The sequence below is a fragment of the Asterias amurensis genome, chromosome 17 (genome assembly GCF_032118995.1).
Source record: "Asterias amurensis chromosome 17, ASM3211899v1".
Taxonomy (NCBI): Eukaryota; Metazoa; Echinodermata; class Asteroidea; order Forcipulatida; family Asteriidae; genus Asterias; species Asterias amurensis.
In genome coordinates this window covers 8,749,142-8,769,996 of record NC_092664.1, presented here as the reverse complement: position 1 = coordinate 8,769,996, position 20,855 = coordinate 8,749,142, and the positions used below count along the sequence as shown (strand labels likewise).

At 39.1% G+C, this 20,855-nt stretch overlaps 2 protein-coding genes across 2 annotated transcripts in view; one reads left to right on the top strand and one right to left on the bottom strand.

The window, feature by feature from the left end:
• Positions 1-20,360, bottom strand: part of LOC139949725 (exosome complex component MTR3-like) — a 28,931-nt gene extending 8,571 nt beyond the window's left edge. Inside the window, exons 1-4 of the mRNA XM_071948230.1 lie at positions 20,195-20,360; positions 19,207-19,264; positions 14,817-15,070; positions 12,965-13,025 (exon numbers count right to left, since the gene is read on the bottom strand). Coding sequence (XP_071804331.1) covers positions 12,965-13,025; positions 14,817-15,070; positions 19,207-19,264; positions 20,195-20,281 — 460 coding nt within the window. The 5' untranslated portion in view covers positions 20,282-20,360. The remainder of the gene's footprint in view (positions 1-12,964; positions 13,026-14,816; positions 15,071-19,206; positions 19,265-20,194) is intronic.
• Positions 7,723-8,514, top strand: LOC139949875 (uncharacterized). Its single transcript, XM_071948435.1, has one exon. It carries the CDS (start codon positions 7,750-7,752, stop codon positions 8,410-8,412), a length of 663 nt encoding a protein of 220 aa, XP_071804536.1. The 5' UTR covers positions 7,723-7,749; the 3' UTR covers positions 8,413-8,514.
• Positions 20,361-20,855: the final 495 nt, after the last annotated feature.

Genomic DNA, 20,855 nt, shown 5'->3' with positions numbered 1-20,855 from the left:
TTATGCATAACGGTTTCAAGTTACAATATAAAATTCTCATAGAGATATCTGCCAGTCCCAAACCGAACTAAAATTTAAAAACAAAATAAGCTCGTTCTTGTACAATACACATAATCGTACATGTGCATCTAAACTGAAAATGACAAAATCCTACAACCAGGGCTAAAATTTGAAAATTGTAAACGATTGACAACACATTCACAGACATAATGACAATATGATGACAAGAAAATGTAGAATTTAGTGAAAGAATTTGTTGACAAATACGGAGGTTTGGAGCTCTAGTCCGTAGCAATGTCCAGATAAAAATGCCAATCACTTGACAATCCAAAATGGCTTCCGCGTCAAATCGTGTTTTACTCCAACATTTTGACTTCAAATAAATCCATTCATTAATGCCAACAGGTGATAGAAATGAACACAGATATAAACAGTAACGTGTATAGCTAAAGTTTCATTCACGAATTAAGAATTCTGGAAAAAAAATCCAGACGAAAATGGCATATTTTCACCAGAAAATGGTTCACGTTTTCGTACTTTTCAATTGATTTTCAATCTTTATAAACCAATGGTCATAATTTGATTTTTGTCAAGGCTGACATTACATGTCCGTTTATACTCTTCAAATCATTGCGAAGAAACAACGATAAATCCAACATTACGGCAACAAAATCCCATTTTTCAACAACATGTTTTAACAACTCCGATTGCGAAATGGTCAGGTTGTCTGATTTTGGCGCCGCATGTACACGATATGGGTGATCTATGACGGAGAGCTTGGCCAATCAGGGGGCTTCGATGCAGTATGGCTTCGATGACCCCAAGTCATGAATAATAAGTACGTAAACACAGCTGAGATGCGCCGCTGACACGAACTGTACAATGTACGTGAACAGTCTCGATTACTTCTCTGTCTAGCTTCCGTGCAATGTTCTGGCATAACCTTTGCTCATTTTAATCAAATAATTTAGGTTTAATCATGGAGGAAAAATTGTTTAATTTACAGCCAAACTTGAATGTACATGTATGTTGTTCATTGTTTCCTCATTGTATTCGTTTCATACAATATATGACAGAAAATAAGTCATAAATATAGTTGAAATTAAATATCCTTGAAATTTTATTTCACGACACACACTTCGCACTTTGTTTTAAAACAAAGTTAAGACAATAAATTTGATAAGTTAGTACTGAATAATAACTACAAATTAGTTACAACACTGAACATTCTTGACAGAAATTAGTCAGGCTATGTGGACCCATAATCCGGATCGATTCTAAAATGCCGAATTTATGACTGGTCAAGGACGAATGAGAAAAGACAGTAGTTTATCAAACTAAACTGGCTGTAGCAATCGATATTATAAGCGCCACTAATAACCAATCAAAAGCTGTATACCCACGCCATATCACCATGAGAACAAGGGTGGGGCGAGATACGTTCTCGTTGATCACATCACGAGTCTCAGTTAAGATTTATTGTTCTCGAAACTTCTATCAAAATCACACCATTTATGGCCTACTGCTGTCCGTGTATATTAAAGCAGTGCCTGCAACCTGTTAACAATCAAATGCAATAAATCAGCGTGCCATCAGCTTAAAAAATACCTTCATGAGATTGCGAACAACGAAGACACCAGAGTTTGTTTTTACACATTCCCCCCGCCCCCCCCCCCCAAAAAAAAAAATAATAATATTAAAGTAAAGGAATTGGTTTTTGCTAATGGTGTAAGGCACCATATAATGTCTACAGTGCATGAAGTTTGAGATCGATTGGACATCTAGGTTCACAATAAAATAGTGAAAACCGATAACAAATTATTTTTTTGCATGCTGACATCGATTTGAGAGAAAAAATGAAGCGATAAACTCCAAACGGGAAATTAGTTTAATTTTTTTTCTAGAAATAATAGTTAGACGTTTCACACAGAACTAATTCAAGGGATGTTTTCTACTTTCATCATCATTAGACCATGTAAGTTTTATGAAAATCTGTGATCATTATAGACCGTAGTTTTTCTTGAGAGTGTAATGTTCCTAAAATTTATAGGGCTGTTCGTTGTGTATGATCGACACTTACTTTGAGGAGGGTCTACCTTTGGTGGTAATTACACCAACAATTATTTTCCCATAACAAGTCACTTTGATTAAAGCCATGGTTAGAGGCACTGCAGCCGCAGATATTACCTTTAAAGGCAGTGGCCACTATTGGTAATTACTCAAAACAATAATTATTAGCATAACACCTTTCTTGGTAACGAGTGATGGGGAGAGGTTGATAGTATAAAACATTTTGAGAAACGGCTCCCTCTGAAGAAATGTAGTTTTCGAGAAAGAAGTAATTTTCCACGAATTTGATTTTTAGAATTCGAGGTCTCGAAATCAACCATCTGAAAGCACGTCGTGTGACAAGGGTATAACTTCGACGACCAATTGAGCTCAAATTACCTTTCTTGGTAACGAGCAAAAAAAAACACCTTTCTTGGTAACGAGCAATGGGGAGAGGTTGATAGTATACAACATTTTGAGAAACGGCTCCCTCTGAAGAAATGTAGTTTTCGAGAAAGAAGTAATTTTCCACGAATTTGATATTTAGAATTTGAGGTCTCGAAATCAACCATCTGAAAGCACGTCGTGTGACAAGGGTATAACTCCGATGACCAATTGAGGTCAAATTTTCACAGGTTTATTATTTCATGCATGTTAAGATGCACCAAGTGAGAAGACTGGTCTTTGACAATTACCAATAGTGTCCACTGTATTTAAGAAACAATCCCTTCAAAGGAATGTGGTTTTAGGTTCCAAAACATTTCACTCAAAGAAATGTTTGTGCTTGATTGTGTTTTCCATTTACGAATTTCCGGAGATCATGAGACATATCCATTCTATGTGACACAACATAAACTATAACTATAACCCAATAGAGCAAGGACATCATGGTTAAATTATTGATATTTTGTTTAATTTGGTTTAACCTTATTATAACTTATGGTTTTACAAAGTTACAATATAACATTCTCGTGTATATGCCAGTCAGTCCCACTGCGAACTAAAATTGAAAACCTTAATTAGCTCGTATCCGTACACATAATCGACATGATGTATACCTAAAATGTTGCCCTCTCTATGCCTTAACTGACATTGGCAACATCCCACTACCAGGGCTAAAATTCACAATTTTTAAACGATAGAGAAGACATACAAAAATGTTATGACAGAATATGAGGCAAGAAATTGTAGAATTTACTGAAAGAATTCGCTGAGGTTTGGAGCTTCAGTCCGTAGCAATGTCCAGATAAATGGCCAATCACTGACAATCCAAAATGGCTTCCGCGTCAAATCGTGTTTTACTCCATTATTTCGACTTCAAATAAATCCATTTGTTTATTTCAGCAGGTGCTAGAAAACAACCAAACTATAGAGAGTAATGTGTAAAACGCAAGTTTCCTTCACGAATTAAGAATTCTGGCATATTTTTATATACGAAAATTGCATATTTTCACCAGAAAATGCTTCACGTTTTCGTACTTTTTAATTGATTTTCAATCTTTATAAATTAATGATCCTTATTTGATTTTTCTCATAGCTGACATTACATATCCGTTTATACTCTTCAAATCAATGCGAAAGAAACAACGATAAACCCAACATTACGGCAGCGAAATCCCATTTTTAAACAACATGTTTTAACAACTCGGATTGCGAAATGGTCAGATTGTCTGATTTTTGGCGCCGTACGTACACGATGTGGGGGATCTATGACAGAGAGCTTGGCCAATCAGGGGGCTTCGATGCAGTAGGGCTTCGATGACCTCAAGTCATGAATAATAAATACGTAAACACAGACGACGGTCTAAGGACACATGTAATGGATCATACATGTACATTTATATAATACATAGTTTACATACATGTAAGTCATGATATGGTATAGTACAAACTCTGCATTACTTTAGCGTCCATGCAATGTTCTGTCATAAGCCTTAAAACTTTTTTGTCAAGCCCTTGTGGTCACATAATTTCAGAACTTGCGTATAAGTCTATTAAAACTATTTCGGTTTTAATTTACAATCCATTTTGTAATATGAATGATACAGTGTTTGATGTTCAATATTATGTTTTCTCCTGATATTGGTATCCTTTCGTTTCAAACAAAGAAAGAAATTAAGTCATGAATGGAATTGAAATTAATTATCCTTTAAATTTTGTTTCATGACATAACATCGCATTTAAAATGTAAATGTTTAGACAATAAATTTGACAAGACCAGTTCTAAACAAATTGTAAAAGTTGAGACAATAAATTTGATAAAATAGTATATACTAAAGAGGACTTAAAATAGTAAAAACACTGAAAATTCTAGACAACTCGTTAATAGCTCAATGGGATGAGCTTGGATGCACAGAACTCGTAAACATTGCCGTTTGTTCTACAAACAGTCCTTTATACGAATTAAAACTTTTTGTTACACGTCGACCCTTCAGAAATGACCCGGTTTCGAGTTCTGGGTTGAATTATGGGTCGGCGTAGTATATTACGAGCTATTATTCTCCCATTTGAAACCAGATTCCGGGTCAGCTTGACCAAGTTATGGGTCAGGCTTTGGTTGGGGACCGCGGAATCCTGGTCAATTCTGATATGGAATTTATGACTGGTCAAGGACAAGTGAGAAAAGAGACAAACACTAATCTTGCAGTTCTACCTCCACGCAGTAATCAATCGATATTTCAGGACGCCACTCACGACCAATCAAAAGCTTTACACCCACGCCATCTCGCCATGGGGACAAGGGTGGGGCGGGGTCCGTTCTCGTTGGTGCATGGTCACAAGTCACAACGCGTAAAAGTTTCGTTCTCGAAACTTCTATTAATCCACCATTACCGTTTATAGCAGTGTCTGCAACTTATTCACATTTTGATGCACAAATGCCAGCAAATCAGCTCGCTATTTGCTTAAAAATTGTCACTGCATAATTCTAATTTGACATGGTTTGTAAAAAAATTGTTGTTTTTCCTAATTCCTCCTTAGCTGCTGGTTAATCATGTTTTGTATTTTTTCAGTTGCAAGTAATTGTTGATAAATATCAATAATTTGAACTGCCCATTGTTTAATTGGCAAATTGTTTTTAATTCGTTGAGACAATAAAGTACCAGATAAAATGTCAAGGTAAAAATTGTCTACGGGAGAGCACCGACGACACCAAATTTAAACATTTCTCCATAAAATAAATAATATTTAGGGCTGTTCGTTGTGAATGATCACAGAGGGTTAGGTATAGTTACATGTACTAAACATATTAAATACCATACAAATTCACTTGGCGAGAAACATTGCAGCTGTTGATAATTTGTTATAATATAACAATTCCTTTCTAAAGAATGTGGTTTTAAAAGAAGGATTCAGCAATATTTCAATCTGCGAAACATTTGTGCATTATTGTGAATTCCAATAACGGGTTGTTCTTCCTGAGTGCATGCTGGGCCATTACCCCTCCAGATTTTCGGCAACATCTCACAACGAAACCACCTTTTGAAACGTGTTAGTTTTACTCGTATTATCTGCAATTTATAGGATTAAACCAACCGAATGGTTCCAGAAATATGAGGTTGAGTGGCTCAAAAATCTGAGTTATTTTATGTGAAGGGGCAAGAACTTTCCGACTTGTTTTTTCTCGTCATCATTATTTTGAATTGACTAATACCTACACTTCACAGTTGCATATAATCGGCGTAATAACACTACAAAACACCGTCAGTATTTCATAAACTAAGGGTGAGAAAAGCTCAATCTTGGTCTAGAAAACGTAAATTTAATAACCAAGAAAAAGAAAGGAAAATTGTATCATAGGGCCCGCAAACAGGTACTAAGTTGAGAGTGCGCGCTTCGTGCCACACCCTAAAAACATACAAAGAAACACTTAAGTTGTTTCTGAATATTTAACTTAAAAAAAAATGAGACATTTAAATTCTATAAAATAAAACTCATGTTTTAACTTCTACAATAAAAAATAAATAACGTAAACAAGTTCAAATGAAACCTAATGTGAACATTTTCAGGCAATTTGTTTTTGTTTACATTCACAAAACAGTGAAAACATCGTTCATACCATACTTTGAGTTCAAAAACAAAATCATTTTAATATTTTTTTTGTGTAGGTTGAAATTGAAGTTATCAATACCTGCCTAAAATAAACTAATGAAGTTAAGTAGTCATTTGTAATTAATTGTATCACTGCATCATTGATCTGTGTACCATATCACGGCGCGCCAATAAAAAAAAAGAACGCTGAAATCTTTTCTTATTTGATCATACAGGGCCTAGTCATTACTGAAATGATTCTCTTGCAATGGCAAATTTTGTACCATTCCACTATGATGTTCTTGATGAATTGATTATTAATTATTATCTGTTGATTGTTCTTATTTAATCCAATTTGACATCATAACGAGTCAAATCTGACCAAAAGCTTCAGCCTGCATACTGACCGATGTGTGCGCAAGCGGCTCAAAACTAGAAGTGTTCAAAACCCATAATATGCCATGTACACGCGACTTCCCATGCTGTCCAAAAATTACCCTTAATTTTACAATTTTTAAGATTTATGGTTCCTATGGCTTGTATATTCAACCAGACATTACATTAAATGATTAAAATCTATGTAGTTAAATGGAAAGGTTGCCAGAAAACGAAAAATATAGAAGTTCAGTATCAAATGCAAATTGCAAGGGCCGTCATCGTTACACGTTATTGCTATCCAAACTGCGAACTGTTTTTCAATATCCAATTGAGCTCGGCACACCATTTTCGCGTTGTTTTTACATTTTCATGAAGGATGTGACACTTCATTTTTACTGAATATTTTGAAATAAGTGGTCTGGGGATAATTTTGACGATTTCAGGCTAAATTAGAAGGTTTACAAAATGGAAACGGGGCTATCTTCAATCAGCCAATGAGCTTGAGCTGCAGGGCCAGAGAAAAAACCGCGCCGAATAAGCATTTCATGCCAAGTGTATTTTTTGTCCAAATATGCTTATTTATACCACAAAATACACTACATTTTGTACAATTAGTTGAGAAATCCGGTTAAGTTGGGACATAATCAGGTTAAAACTTCTGAACTGACAAATAATCGGCTATTTTCATGAGAAATTCGTCCACGTTGGCATGGAGACTCTACGTTGCGCACCGAAAAATATGCGACGAGAGTCAACTTTTTGCCACACGAGTCACTAAAATTAAGTGCTCAAAAAACTACGATGGGATGATCCAATCTTCATGATTTTTTCACGCACTATACTTAAGAAGGGTTCCTTTCATTTCAAATACTTGAACAATTTGTGTTGAATCAATTTTCATAGAAAAAAGTGTAAATTTTCGAGAATTTTATTAATTTTTTTGAGGTTTTTTGATTCGGTGAAAATTTCAAATTTTTCTGACACGGAAAATGCACCAAAGTTTTGTTTATTAAAGCTCGGAATCCTTGTCTACAGGTCCATAAAAAAAAATCATGAAAATGTGCTTTCAATAAGTCAAAAAATAAGCTCAAAAAAGTAGACACTAACACAGAAATTTACAAGTGCGCCATTTTACCTTGCAAAAGGCCAGCCCACTGTACCGCGTTGTGAATAATACGAGTGATTTCACGCACGTCCGCAACGAGTGTATATTACGGGGCGCTCGGTCAAATCCAATCATTCAATCTTATTTACAGGTGTATTAGCACAGTAAAGCAAGAAACTCGTATCAGAATGGCCGAACAAGTAGCAGCAGCACCAAAGGCGAAGAAGGCCGCCAAGCCAAAGGCACCAGCCGCTCACCCCGAGACCAAAGTTATGGTCGCCGCTGCCGTCGCCGCCTTGAAGGATCGCAAGGGATCTTCCCTGCAAGCCATCAAGAAGTACGTGAAAGCCAACTACAAGGTTGGAGAGAACTACGACACCCACATCAAGAAGTGCGTGAAGACCATGGTAGCCAAGGGCGCACTTTCCCAGACCAAGGGAAAGGGAGCCAACGGTTCCTTCAAGATCGACGGCAAGAACGTCAAGAGTGACGCCGCCAAGGCCGCCAAGGCTGCCAAGGATAAGGCAAAGAAGGCAGCCCAGAAGGAGAAGGACAAGGCAAAGAAGGCAGCCAAGAAGGCCAAGGCAGCCGCCAAGAAGGCAGCCAAGCCCAAGACCGCAAAGAAGTCCACCAAGAAGGCCAAGTCTCCCAAGAAGGTCGCCAAGAAGCCAGCCGCCAAGAAGGTTGCAGCAAAGAAGCCTGCCGCCAAGAAGGTTGCAGCAAAGAAGCCTGCCGCCAAGAAAGCAGCCAAGCCCGCCAAGAAGGCCGCCAAGCCCACCAAGAAGGCCGCCAAGCCCGCCAAGAAGGCAGCCAAGCCCGCCAAGAAGGCTGCAAAGAAGTCCAAGAAGTAAACAGCTTCTTCACTCACAAACCCAACGGCTCTTCTCAGAGCCACCACATATTCAAAAGAGAGATGATATCATTGTCTGTATTTGGTTCTTTTTACTTAATTTTATTATATCGTTTGTCCAGTCTTTGAATTGCGATTTGAATTGTAATGATGAAGCGAACTTTGCACATTATTTGGCATTGATTGAACACTCAATTAATTATCAGTCGGAACCTTGGACAATAACATAAAACATGTACAACAACAAGTATTCAAAACTAGGCCCTACTCTGATTTTTGTAGAAATGTACAGTACATGTACATTATAATAGCAATTCACAGTTTTCTAGTTTGATAAGCTCTCTTTCGGGGGGCAAGGCCTTTTTATATTATTACTTCTTTAGGACCTGCTTTGATGTGGCACAATGACCAATACTAACAATTTTGGCTACAGCAATCTAGACTTGCACCCCCCTCACTACCTAGAAACAAGTACATGTAACTTGACAGAGGGGTTTCAAATAGAAATCCCCCATACAGATAGTAATCCATACAAAGAAGTTTTCATGTACCCTCGCACCCCATCCTTATTTTAACAAAAAATTTACTCAAATACGTGTATATCAAGTAGGGGGGTGGGGGTACGTAAACATCCCCTCCCCCCCCCCCCCCCCCCCCCCCCCCCCCGGCTACACGACCCACTCGTTACACTGGCAAATCACTCGGCCAGCCATACGACTACTTTGCACAATTCATCCGCACTACCCCCATGCGCAGGCCGAACGACCTCCTGCATGCGAATAGTGTACTGGGTGTTGTGTCGTGTAAATGTTTACATACACTACACGCAGTGAATAATTCAACTGCCTTGCACAAGGCTACCCCCCCCCCCATACAAAGAACCATACACAGTTATCCAACTCCAAGTCATACAAAGCAAAAAAACAATTGACTCCCCAGTGACTCGCACATGGGAAACAACAACTTGTAAGTACATGTACATCAGAGATGCCAACCCCCCCCACCCCCCCCCCCCCCCCCCCGAAAAAAAAATTGCCAGTTTTAGAAGGCCTTTCGAAATCGCCGCCCAACTTTTTTTATGAAAAAAAAATCAGAAATTTAATTGTGGACAAAAAAGTGTTCCAAAATGCATCAAAAACCTCTTCAGAATAATTAAAACTAACATGAGGTACCGGTACACAGAATATGTTGATGGTTAATGTGGAGGTACGATTGTGTCAGATTATTTCCTTCCAAACTAAAAAAAAAATTGACTAAAATTATGTCCAAAATCCTCCGCTCACTTCCTCTGCCTGTTGTTTCTTCGCTAGTGGAGCGCATTTAACGAGTTTGCTAAAACGAATCGGGAAAAACTTCTGCGCAATAAGCGTTTTGCGCGCTGCCGAATTTTAGTTGAACCTAAAACCATACACAAGTCAATGGGAAACTACACAACCATACACAAGTCAGTAGGACACTTTACAACCATACACATGTCAATGGGAAACTACACAACCATACACAAGTCAATGGGAAACTACACAACCATACACAAGTCAATGGGAAACTTCACAACCATTCACAAGTCAAATGGAAACTACACAACCATACACAAGTCAATAGGAAACTACACAACCATACACAAGTCAATAGGAAACTACACAACCATACACAAGTCAATGTGACACTTCACAACCATACACATGTCAATGGGAAACTACACAACCATACACAAGTCAATGGGAAACTACACAACCATACACAAGTCAGTAGGACCATGGAGGAAGGAATAGAAGGAGCTCGAACAAAGGGACTTCAAAAGTCGAACCTGCGGTACCGCGGTCGTTTAACAACACCTCGTAATCACCGACATACCTTATACAGACAATGGGCGAACTGGCGTATGTGAGTTTGCGCGTGCGCACTTGGTTCTTCACTCAACCATGGTGTCATATGTCGTATGGATATAATACAGAAAAACAACTTTTTTGAGACCTGATAAAAATTGTGTACACTTGCGCTCACCAAATCGAAAAACACAATTGAATACCAACCACCCTCGTGTGCTAATACCCAAATTTTGAACCACCGCTGGTGACCGGAAAGTTAAAAAAAATGAAAAAATATGCCATGATGTTTCAGTGAAACACCACAGACGGTAAATGAAAACGTGTATATTCACAATTCTAGTCTCCAATGATTCAACTTTACACGAAGGCAACGGTGCAGAGCGGCGGTACCGCACGTTCTGTACAAAGAAATCTAATCCTGCTCGTTAATCGGCCGTCCAGCTGGAGGTCTCCTATCTTTTTCCACTGGTTAGACGGGGGCATTGTCAGGGTATTCTTTTGTTACTCTGCGGTTTTGCGGGTCATTCGAGCTCCTTCTATTCCTTCCTCCATGGGAGGACACTTTACAACCATACACAAGTCAATGGGAAACTACACAACCATACACAAGTCAATGGGAAACTACACAACCATACACAAGTCAATGGGAAACTACACAACCATACACAAGTCAATGGGAAACTACACAACCATACACAAGTCAATAAGAAACTACACAACCATACACAAGTCAATGGGAAACTACACAACCATACACAAGTCAATGTAGTTTTCTCATAGGCGGAACTTAAAGTCAATACGGTACATGTTCATGTATTTAAACATAGATGGTACATACTTATCGAAACGTCTAGTTGAAACCAACGGTTCTTAATCTTTTCAGAACCACCCCAACTATTAGAGATAGTCATTACATGGTGTTGTTACCGCAAACCTTTCCATATAGAAATAATTTCATAAATCATGAACCCTAAGAGAAAAGGTGTGAGGCACATGCATATATTTTATCCTCAAACATGGAATCATTAAATTTGTGAGGTACATGATCATAACGTATGAACTTAAAGACACTGGACACTTGTCAAAAACCAGTCTTCTCACTTGGTGTATCTCAACATATGCATAAAATAACAAGCCTGTGAAAATTTACGCTCAAAAAGACACCCCTGTCACATGAAGTCAAGTCTGCTTTCAGTAGCTTGATTTCGAAACAAATTCGTGGAAAATTACTTCTTTCTCGAAAACTATGTAACTTCAGAGGGAGCCGTTTCTCACAATGTTTTATACTATCATGCAACAGCTCCCCATTACATTACTCGTTATCAAGTAAGGTTTTATATGCTAATAATTATTTTGAGTAATTACCAGTGGTAGTGTTCACTGCCTTTAACAGATACACACAAAAGCACATGTGGACACTTCAAAACCTTGAGATTATAGCAAATAAATAAATAATGGAATCAATGTGTGGTCAAGAGGTTTTCAACTAGTGGGTTTATCCCAACGAGGCCTGGTTCTTGATAATTTACCGAGACGAAGTCAAGGTAAATTATAAAGATCCAGGCCTCGGTGGGTTTAAACCACTAGTTGAAAACCGATTCAACACACTTTGATTCCCACTCATAAATACCTTTTCGGTCAAAAACATCATCACTTTTTGGTCAAAAAGTAAAATAAATGCAAAAATGATAATTGATTTCTTTAAACACAACACCCCTCCAGCTATGAAATGGTAGAGCCCTCCGCTGCCCTCGCGTAAACAACTCCTAATAAGGGGATGCTGTGGGCGTCACGCGTATCGCGTGATGTGGCACAACTGTTTCAGCCGTTGCTCTCGACCAATAGGAATGAAGAAACTGTCTTATGAGAACAGGTGCAAGGTCGCGTGTCACGCTTATGAATTAACACTTTCTACCGGTCATTAACAAAAGGTTTATGCACACCCACGTGACGCACTCTCCACCAATAGGAGTAGAGAAACTGTCTGGGGTATTTATGAATAACTGTTCTAAAACACTAATTAATTGCAGGCCTCATATCAAACTAACCCACTGCACCAACAGAAATTGCCACGGTGCTCTGTGCTTTGGCTGTGGTTCCCCCTTTGCAAGGTTTCAAGACAAATTGACATTTTCCTGATAGAAGTGCCCCTTACACGAGAACAAAATTGCTGAGCCCTTTCAAGAGCGAAATTCAAGGCCAATGTGTACTAACTTTACTGGTTCAACAGGCAGTTGCAAGTCTGCCAGTGGCTTTTCATGATACGTGGGGCCATGCCTTCGCTGCCTGTGACTATGCCAAACATTTCCAAATACAAGCTTTAAAAATAGTGCACGGTTACAGCGCCCTCTCTTGTACAAAACTTCCTTTCTTTTCTAGATTTCTGTTCTTTTTTCACGTCTAAGACGGAGCTGTGTTATAAAACACAAATTTACTGGTAAAATTCGGTAACTAGTGTACGTCTATTCCCTTTGGGCCTGTGAGTGACCAGAAGAGGGGCCTATTTCCCTCGGCCTCGGGAAATAGGTCACTCTTCTGGTCACTCAAAGTCCCTCGGGTGAATAGATGTACGCTTGTTACCTCATTGCCAGTCAATATGTGTATACTGTCAACAGTTCCCCATTGCTCAGGTTTCAAAACGCCATTGACCCCGACACAGCGTGCAACAACTGTATACTGTACAATGTATATTTTTTTTTAAAGAGAAAGATGGTCAAAACTCACCACTGCCATCATTTTGAAGAACCGTCACAAAAATGTCCAGTTGAGACTTTGGAAACTTGTGCTGTGGAACATAAAAATAAATACCTGTAAATTTAAGCACTCTCAAAGCACCCCAACAAAAAATACATTGGCAGAGCTATAGATAGGCCTGCTGGCTAAGCCTTGGCGTCAAACGCGACTAGCATCAAAGTTGCGACTTAACATTGATGGCTAAGTTGAGTTGCTTGCTTGTGAACCAATTGTGTCGTTCCTGACTATTCACGACAACATAGTTTACTTATGAAACACAATCAGACATAATATTAATAATAAGAAGAAATACTTCTATAGTGCAACTCAGTACTACAAGTACTCTCAATGCACTTTACAAAACAAATAAACAAATGTATACAAGAGAAAGCAACAAATAAACTAAACAATAAAAGATAACAAAAAATATTGAGTGAGCAGGTGGGATTTCAGGAAGAGGTCCGGGTTTATCTGAGAACGGAGGGGAGCAGGAAGAGAGTTCCAAAGGGTGGGTGCGCTGAATGCTCTGTTTATTATACCTTACGTTTTGGTATTGTATGGGGGGACTTGTAGGAGAAGCTGTGAAGAGGATCTGAGTGACCTTGTCGGGGTGTATGGCGTTATTAGTTCGGAAATGTAATGAGGGGATACATGTAGACCATGGGCTGAACATCGGCACTATTCCTGAGGCTAGACTCAAACAGTAGTTAACTACCCCAAGCCATAGTTGGGCCGTCTAGTTAGGACTGGTCCCATTTATAGTTGGGATGATTGTCAAGTTGAGGCTGAACATTGGCACTATTCCTGAGGTTAGACTCAAACAGTAGTTAACTACCCCAAGCCATAGTTGGGCCGTCTAGTTAGGACTGGTCCCATTTATAGTTGGGATGATTGTCAAGTTGAGGCTGAACATCGGCACTATTCCTGAGGTTAGACTCAAACAGTAGTTAACTACCCCAAGCCATAGTTGGGCCGTCCCAACTATAGCACTCTAGTTAGGACCGTTTCCATTTATAGTTGGGATGATTGTCAAGTTGGGGCAGAACATCGGCACTATTCCTGAGGCTAGACTCAAACCGTAGTTAATTACCCCAAGCCATAGTTGGGCGGTCCAAACTGTAGCACACAAGTTGGGACTGGTCCCATTTATAGTTGGGATGATTGTCCAGTTGGGGCTGAACATCGGCACTATTCCTGAGGCTAGACTCAAACAGTAGTTAACTATCCGTAGCTAAAGTTGAGCCGTCCCAACTATAGCACTCCAGTTAGGACCGGTCCCATTTATAGTTGGGATGATTGTCAAGTTGGGGCAGAACATCGGCACTATTCCTGAGGCTAGACTCAAACCGTAGCTAATTACCCCAAGCCATAGTTGGGCGGTCCAAACTGTAGCACACAAGTTGGGACTGGTCCAATTTATTGTCAAGTTGGGCAGAACATCGGCACTATTCATGTCAAACAGTAGTTACATGTACTACTGCCCTAGCTATAGTTGGGCTGTCCAAACTGTAGCGCTAAAGTTGCGACAGGTCTCATCTTGCCTGTCTCCCCATCATCCTCACCACTCAAGCCTTCGCTCAACATCCAACACCACTCCTCTCATGGAACCTAACTCTGGCAAGCATCGTAAGTCTGCATCAAGTCGCACCTTTTTCTCATTTTGCTCCCAAAACCTGGAATGCACTCACCATCTTAATCAGGGAATCATACTCTTTATGCAAATTCAAAAAGAGTATCAAAAATTATCTATATAGCCGATCTAATGTGCTGTGTTCTTGATGGTGTAGTGGCGCTTTATAAAGTGCCTTATACGTATGTATGTATTTTAAACAGCTTCACTTACCAGACAAATAGCAGGTTGTAACGCTTGCTGTATGACCAAACCCAGCTGTTTCTCCTCGTTATCCTTCTGATGCTGTCTCCGACTGTGACAGGCAAATGTTGCGTACTTGAACTCGCAGCGTAGGGTTCCCTGCATGCTGAAGCCCTCCCTCCTCTGCACCTCATGGGGGCCGTAGACTGCGCATATCACCTTGGTGTTGCGGGCCTCAATGTAGGCGGAGCCTCGCGCTTGACTTACGACGCCAGCTTTGAGAACTGTTTGAAAATGAGAAAGTACAAGATTTTCTGAGTGAGTTGTCTATGGGGTGTTTTACGGGATGTGGCACACTAGGAAATTTGCAGGCAACCAGTTACAGGAAATTTCTAGATTATTACTGTTCCTTTCCCCCGAAAAATTCATACTAAATTGTATCCACTGCTAAGTAATGATTCAAACTGCTTCTAGCCATTGGGCTATAACTTGGTTGTCCAGTGTACGATATGCTCTAGCATGGTATTTGGTTCAAATCCAACCCAAATGATATGCCAGAGAATTTGTTTTACAGAAGTCGGGAAAGTACTTATTATACAGCCCTTGATACTAATTGGTGCAAGAGCCCCCCAAAACCCAGAACAATGAATCTTTATCCCCAGTGCAAAACTAATAATAAAGCACAACTCTTTTTATAGTTCAATGCATACCGAGCCAAGTATATGTACACAAACAACCCACCTACTGTCTGACCATTCATTTTTAATCAACACTTGTTTCAATAACAGATAAAATATGTTGGTCAGCAATCTGAATTTGTTTGCGTACAGTACCCATTATATTGGCCTACATATAATTCTGCGGAGTTGGTCAACTTAATTTAAGAAAAGAGGGTTAAAATTCTCGTTTTGATAGATTGGGATAGCACTACTGACTGACTAAGCTTTCAGAGCTAGTAGACCTTTATCAAGCTGCCACCATCTTGGTCATGTTCCCCGATCCAACAACAGTAATGGATGCTAATTTTTGTTGTACAAAAAGGAACCAGACTAGTTCTAATTCCAGCCTCAGTTTGGAGTATGTTGGTTGTCTCCCTATTTTGTATCTTTGTTCGGGGGTGCCAGTCAGAAGCCATAAAACCGTTAACTGCCATGTAGCCAGGGATCACACCCAAGTTTATGAATACAACCTGGGAGGGGGCAGCCATGGGATCACCTTCTTAAAAACACTGCACACCTTTGGTAATTGTCAAAGAACAGTATACTCAACTGGTGTATCTCAACATTAATGCATAAAATTTTAAGAGTCCCTGCCTGTAAGAATGTACCAAATTAGGGGGGGGGGTGTGATTCATGGGTTCGCAGATCTTCTTCCAAAAAATTAGAGTGATACACCATCATACCAAACGAATAAATCCAAAATTTTAGTTTGCTGACGCTTTCGGTTTTGGAGTTACCAGTTATCAAAGTTTGGGCCAAAAAGCCCTCAAGAAACGAATAGTACATTCCCTGTAAACACAAAAACGTGCGCCAAGGTCATCCCAGAAAAAGTAAAACATTTTTTGAAACCTCAAGTTGGGCTTATAACAAAAGTAAAAAAAAAAAATTGGGATCTCGTTGGCGCGTCATGTTACGCGCACCTGAACCTTTGACGAACAGTGCCCTCGTGCCATTTTCAACGCCTCATAACTCAACGCGCCTATAGGATCCCATGAATTGAACAAGTTCAAATGAAAGAGCTTGCATCCCTAAAACAAATTTAAGTGCAAAGTGCGTGGGATCTCGTTGGCGCAAAGAGAAAATAGAGGTCAAAGTTCAAATTTTACCAATATATTGCGTTTTCGCACCTCCGTAACTTTGCGCGCCAACAACAAAAAATTGTTTTTATGGCAACTGGGTATTGGAACAGTTTTCATCTAATGACAAATGAAAAAAGAATCTTGGGATCTCTGCAACTTGCATGTCAAACGATTTTTTGAAAATTTTCTAAAGTATTGTTATTCCACACATTTTGGCCTAAATTGGCACAACATTCACTTTTTTCATCACTGTAAGTATCTGTGCCAACAAGATCCCATCAATGTTTTCTTGTATTTGGTTAAGTTCAGTGTTCCTTAACAGATTTCAATTGAAAAATAATTGGGATCATGTTGGCCCACCAATATAACAAAGGTCAAAGGTCATATGAAACTACACTACTGCCTATTTCGGGCGATTTTGCGTCGTCTAGAAATCCATGCGCCAATATGATCCCATTAAGTTGTCTGCGTTTTATGATTATATAGATTCTCAGCAACACATAAAAAGCAAAAACCAAATGGGATTTGAGTGGCGCTAACAAATATTACAGATCAAAAGTTCACAATACATGCCTATACTTATGCATTGCTGTGGCAACCGAAAGTGAGAAATATCCCCCAATTTCAAAATGTTGGCAAACCATGAAGGGGATAGGTCTCCAAAACGAATTTTGGTCAAGAGATAGACTGGACTTGTTTTTACAAATGGTGTTAGTTTAATGTTGGTTGGTAACTGTTGCCAAGGTCAAAGGTTACAAAGAATATGGGTGTTTTTTATATTTTCAGAAGTTGGCTCTTGACAGAAATATAAAAAACACCCATATTCTTTGTAACCTTTGACCTTGGCAAAATTCATTTTGAAGACCTATCCCCTTCATGGTTTGCCAACATTTTGAAATTGGGGGATATTTCTCACTTTCGGTTGCCACAACAATGCATAAAGTACAATGTATATAGGCATGTATTGTGAACTTTTGATCTGTAATATTTGTTAGCGCCAATTAAATCCCATTTTGTTTTTGCTTTTTATGTGTTGCTGAGAATCTATATAATCATAAAACACAGACAACTTAATGGGATCATATTGGCGCGTGGATTTCTAGACGACGCAAAATCGCCCGAAATAGGCATTAGTGTAGTTTCATATGACCTTTGACCTTTGTTACAATGTATATTGTAACATGATCCCAATTATTTTTCAATTGAAATCTGTTTAGGAACACTCAACTTAACCAAATACAAGAAAACATTGATGGGATCTTGTTGGCATAGATACTTACAGTGATGAAAAAAGTGAATGTTGTGCCAGTTTAGGCCAAAATGTGTGGAATGACAATACTTTAGAAAATTTTCAAAAAATCTTTTGACATGCAAGTTGCAGAGATCCCAAGATTCTTTTTTCACTTGTCATTAGATGAAAACTGTTCCAATACCCAGTTGCCATAAAAACAATTTTTTTTTTTTGGCGCGCGAAGTTACGGAGGTGCGAAAACGCAATATATTGGTAAAATTTGAACTTTGACCTCTATTTTCTCTCTGCGCCAACGAGATCCCACGCACTTTGCACTTAAATTTGTTTTAGGGATGCAAGCTCTTTCATTTGAACTTGTTTAATTCATGGGATCTTATAGGCGCGTTGAGTTATGAGTCATTGAAAATGGCACGAGGGCACTGTTCGTCAAAGGTTCAGGTGCACGTAACATGATGCGCCAACGAGATCCCAATTTTTTTTTTTTACTTTTGTTATAAGCCCAACTGGAGGTTTCAAAAAATGTTTTACATTTGTTGGGATGACCTTGGCGCACATTTTTGTGTTTACAGGGAATGTACTATTAGTTTCTCGAGGGCTTTTAGGCCGAAACTTTGATAACTGGTAACTCCAAAACCGAAAGCGTCAGCAAACTAAAATTTTGGATTTATTCGTTTGGTATGATGATGTATCACTCTAATTTTTTCGAAGAAGATCTGAGAACCCATGAATCACCACTTGGTACACTCTTACAGGCAGGGACTCTTAACTAAATTTGGCGTTGAAGTTGCGAGATAATAATGGAAGATAAAAACACCCTTGTCACACGGTGTGCTTTCATGCCAGATGCTTGATTTTTGAGACCTCAAAATCTACTTCTGAAATCTCGAAATCAAATTCATGGAAAATTACTTCTTTCAAAAACTAAATTACCTCAGAGGGAGCCGTTTGTTAAAATGTTTTATCAACAGCTCCCCATATACTCGTTACCAAGTAAGGTTTTATGCTAATAATTATTTTGAGTTATTACCAATAGTGTCCACTGCCTTTGAATCTGGTCACCATACTTTAAAATGCTACCTAGAATAAGGGGGGGGGGGTAACCTTCTTGTTTTGATAGTCTGGCATAGCACTACCGACTGAGCTTTACTGAGCTAATTAGCTCTATGTTGGCTGTCTCCCTATTTGTATCTTTGTTCGGGGTGCCAGTCAGAAGCCATACAACCGTTAACTGCCGTATAGCCAGGGATCACTCCCAAATTTATGAATATAACCTAAGAGGGGGCAGCAAGGTGACCACCTTCTTAAGAATGAGTCGTACAGTAGGAGGGTTAAGGTTCGACAAGTAATCAATAAAGAAAATAAACACTTACAAATTGGTCGAATCTCTTCCAGAGTTCTGCCGTCAGATCTCTGCCCATTTTCTTGAAGCTGATGAGGATAAAAAACTTAAATTGTTGAAGTGACACGTCTGAACACAGAGGTGTTTTTTTTACTGTTAATGGTTTGTTGCGGTGAGATAGTCGATGTGGGTGGTGGCGATCGAATACTACTCTCGTGAGATCACTGCTCTCATGTGAAGCTGCTGGCTACTGAATACTCCTAGAGTCCTAATATGAGACGAGGTGCGTTCCACTATTGTCTATCCTGCTGTAGACGATAGCGGATCGAACCTCATACTTCTTCGGGTAGCTGTTGACTACCTACTCTCCCATAATTAAATTGGACCGTAGTCATTAGAGCATTAGTCTCACAGGGGCTTGCCAGAATAACGAAACGATAACGGCAGTGTGGCGGAATCACAGAGAGAATCAGCCACGAGAGACATTTGTTAAATGACTTGTCCACAAGTCTATTGGGATACCGGCTTTTATTCACTAATTTGTGCTGCCCTGATCATTGCACAGCCATAACAACACATTCTTCATTCATGTACCTATGGTTGGCGGCACTCAATTGTATACTCCATCCGAGTCCTAGAACTATGCGATTTTGTTTCGCTATCGTCTCCCGTAATCCCATAACGGGAGATGAAAGCAAAACGGGAGACGATAGCGAAACGAAACTGATAGTTTTAGGATTATCAGTTGTATATGTATACATCTGTACATATCCTACCTCCATCCCATATGGCTGTATACAAAACGTACAGACAGCGTGCTGTTGCCTGTTTGTTAGGTAGAAGAAAACTTTTGAATTGGACTTGTACAAATGTTGTCGTTAAATGTAGGGACCGTAAATGTGAAAAACTTTTGTTGATGTATTTTGTAAATCATATTATAATTATGGCATCGTTTGCTTATTTTATTTATATTAATAACAAAAATATCGTATTATAAACTAAACACCATAACAACTTACCAGCTTCTTCTTTATTGTCGTTTTACTATAAAGATCAGGTGAAAAGGTTTCTTCTGGACCAGGAATACGCTTCGAATCTATCGGCATGTTGACAGTTTCTATGGAGTATTCCGACTTGCACTGGGCATTTAAACCACGTGTGTTTCTCCCATAGCGTTTTTACACACTGAACATTTTGGCAATGGAGTCAGAAGTTTGGCGCCCTCAATAGTTTCAATTTGTCAGCGTTTGTTTACTTTCGTGTAATAATTAATTCGCTGTCTCTGTGTGTCCCATCACGTCCTTTCTCTATGCTGGGCCCCATTTCATAGAGCTGCTTAGCACAACAATTTGCTTAACATGAAATGTTTGATTTCATAAAAAAACAAGATACCAACCAAATTTCCACGTGATTTTCAGGATAAGCAAACAATAGCTGAATACCCGGCAGTAACAAGCAACAAATGGAAATTTAGTCTATATAATCATAGAGTAAGTCTCTATGATATAATCCTGTTTTTATGAAGGAAGAAATTTCATGCTAAGTAAATTTTGGTGCTTAGCAGCTCTATGAAATTGGGCCCAGTTCACAGCGAATTATGAGTCACAGCTTGCGTCTGAACGTCTTCGATAAGATCTTCGATGAGACCATTATTTTTTAGCCCAGCTGCGGCTGTGAGTC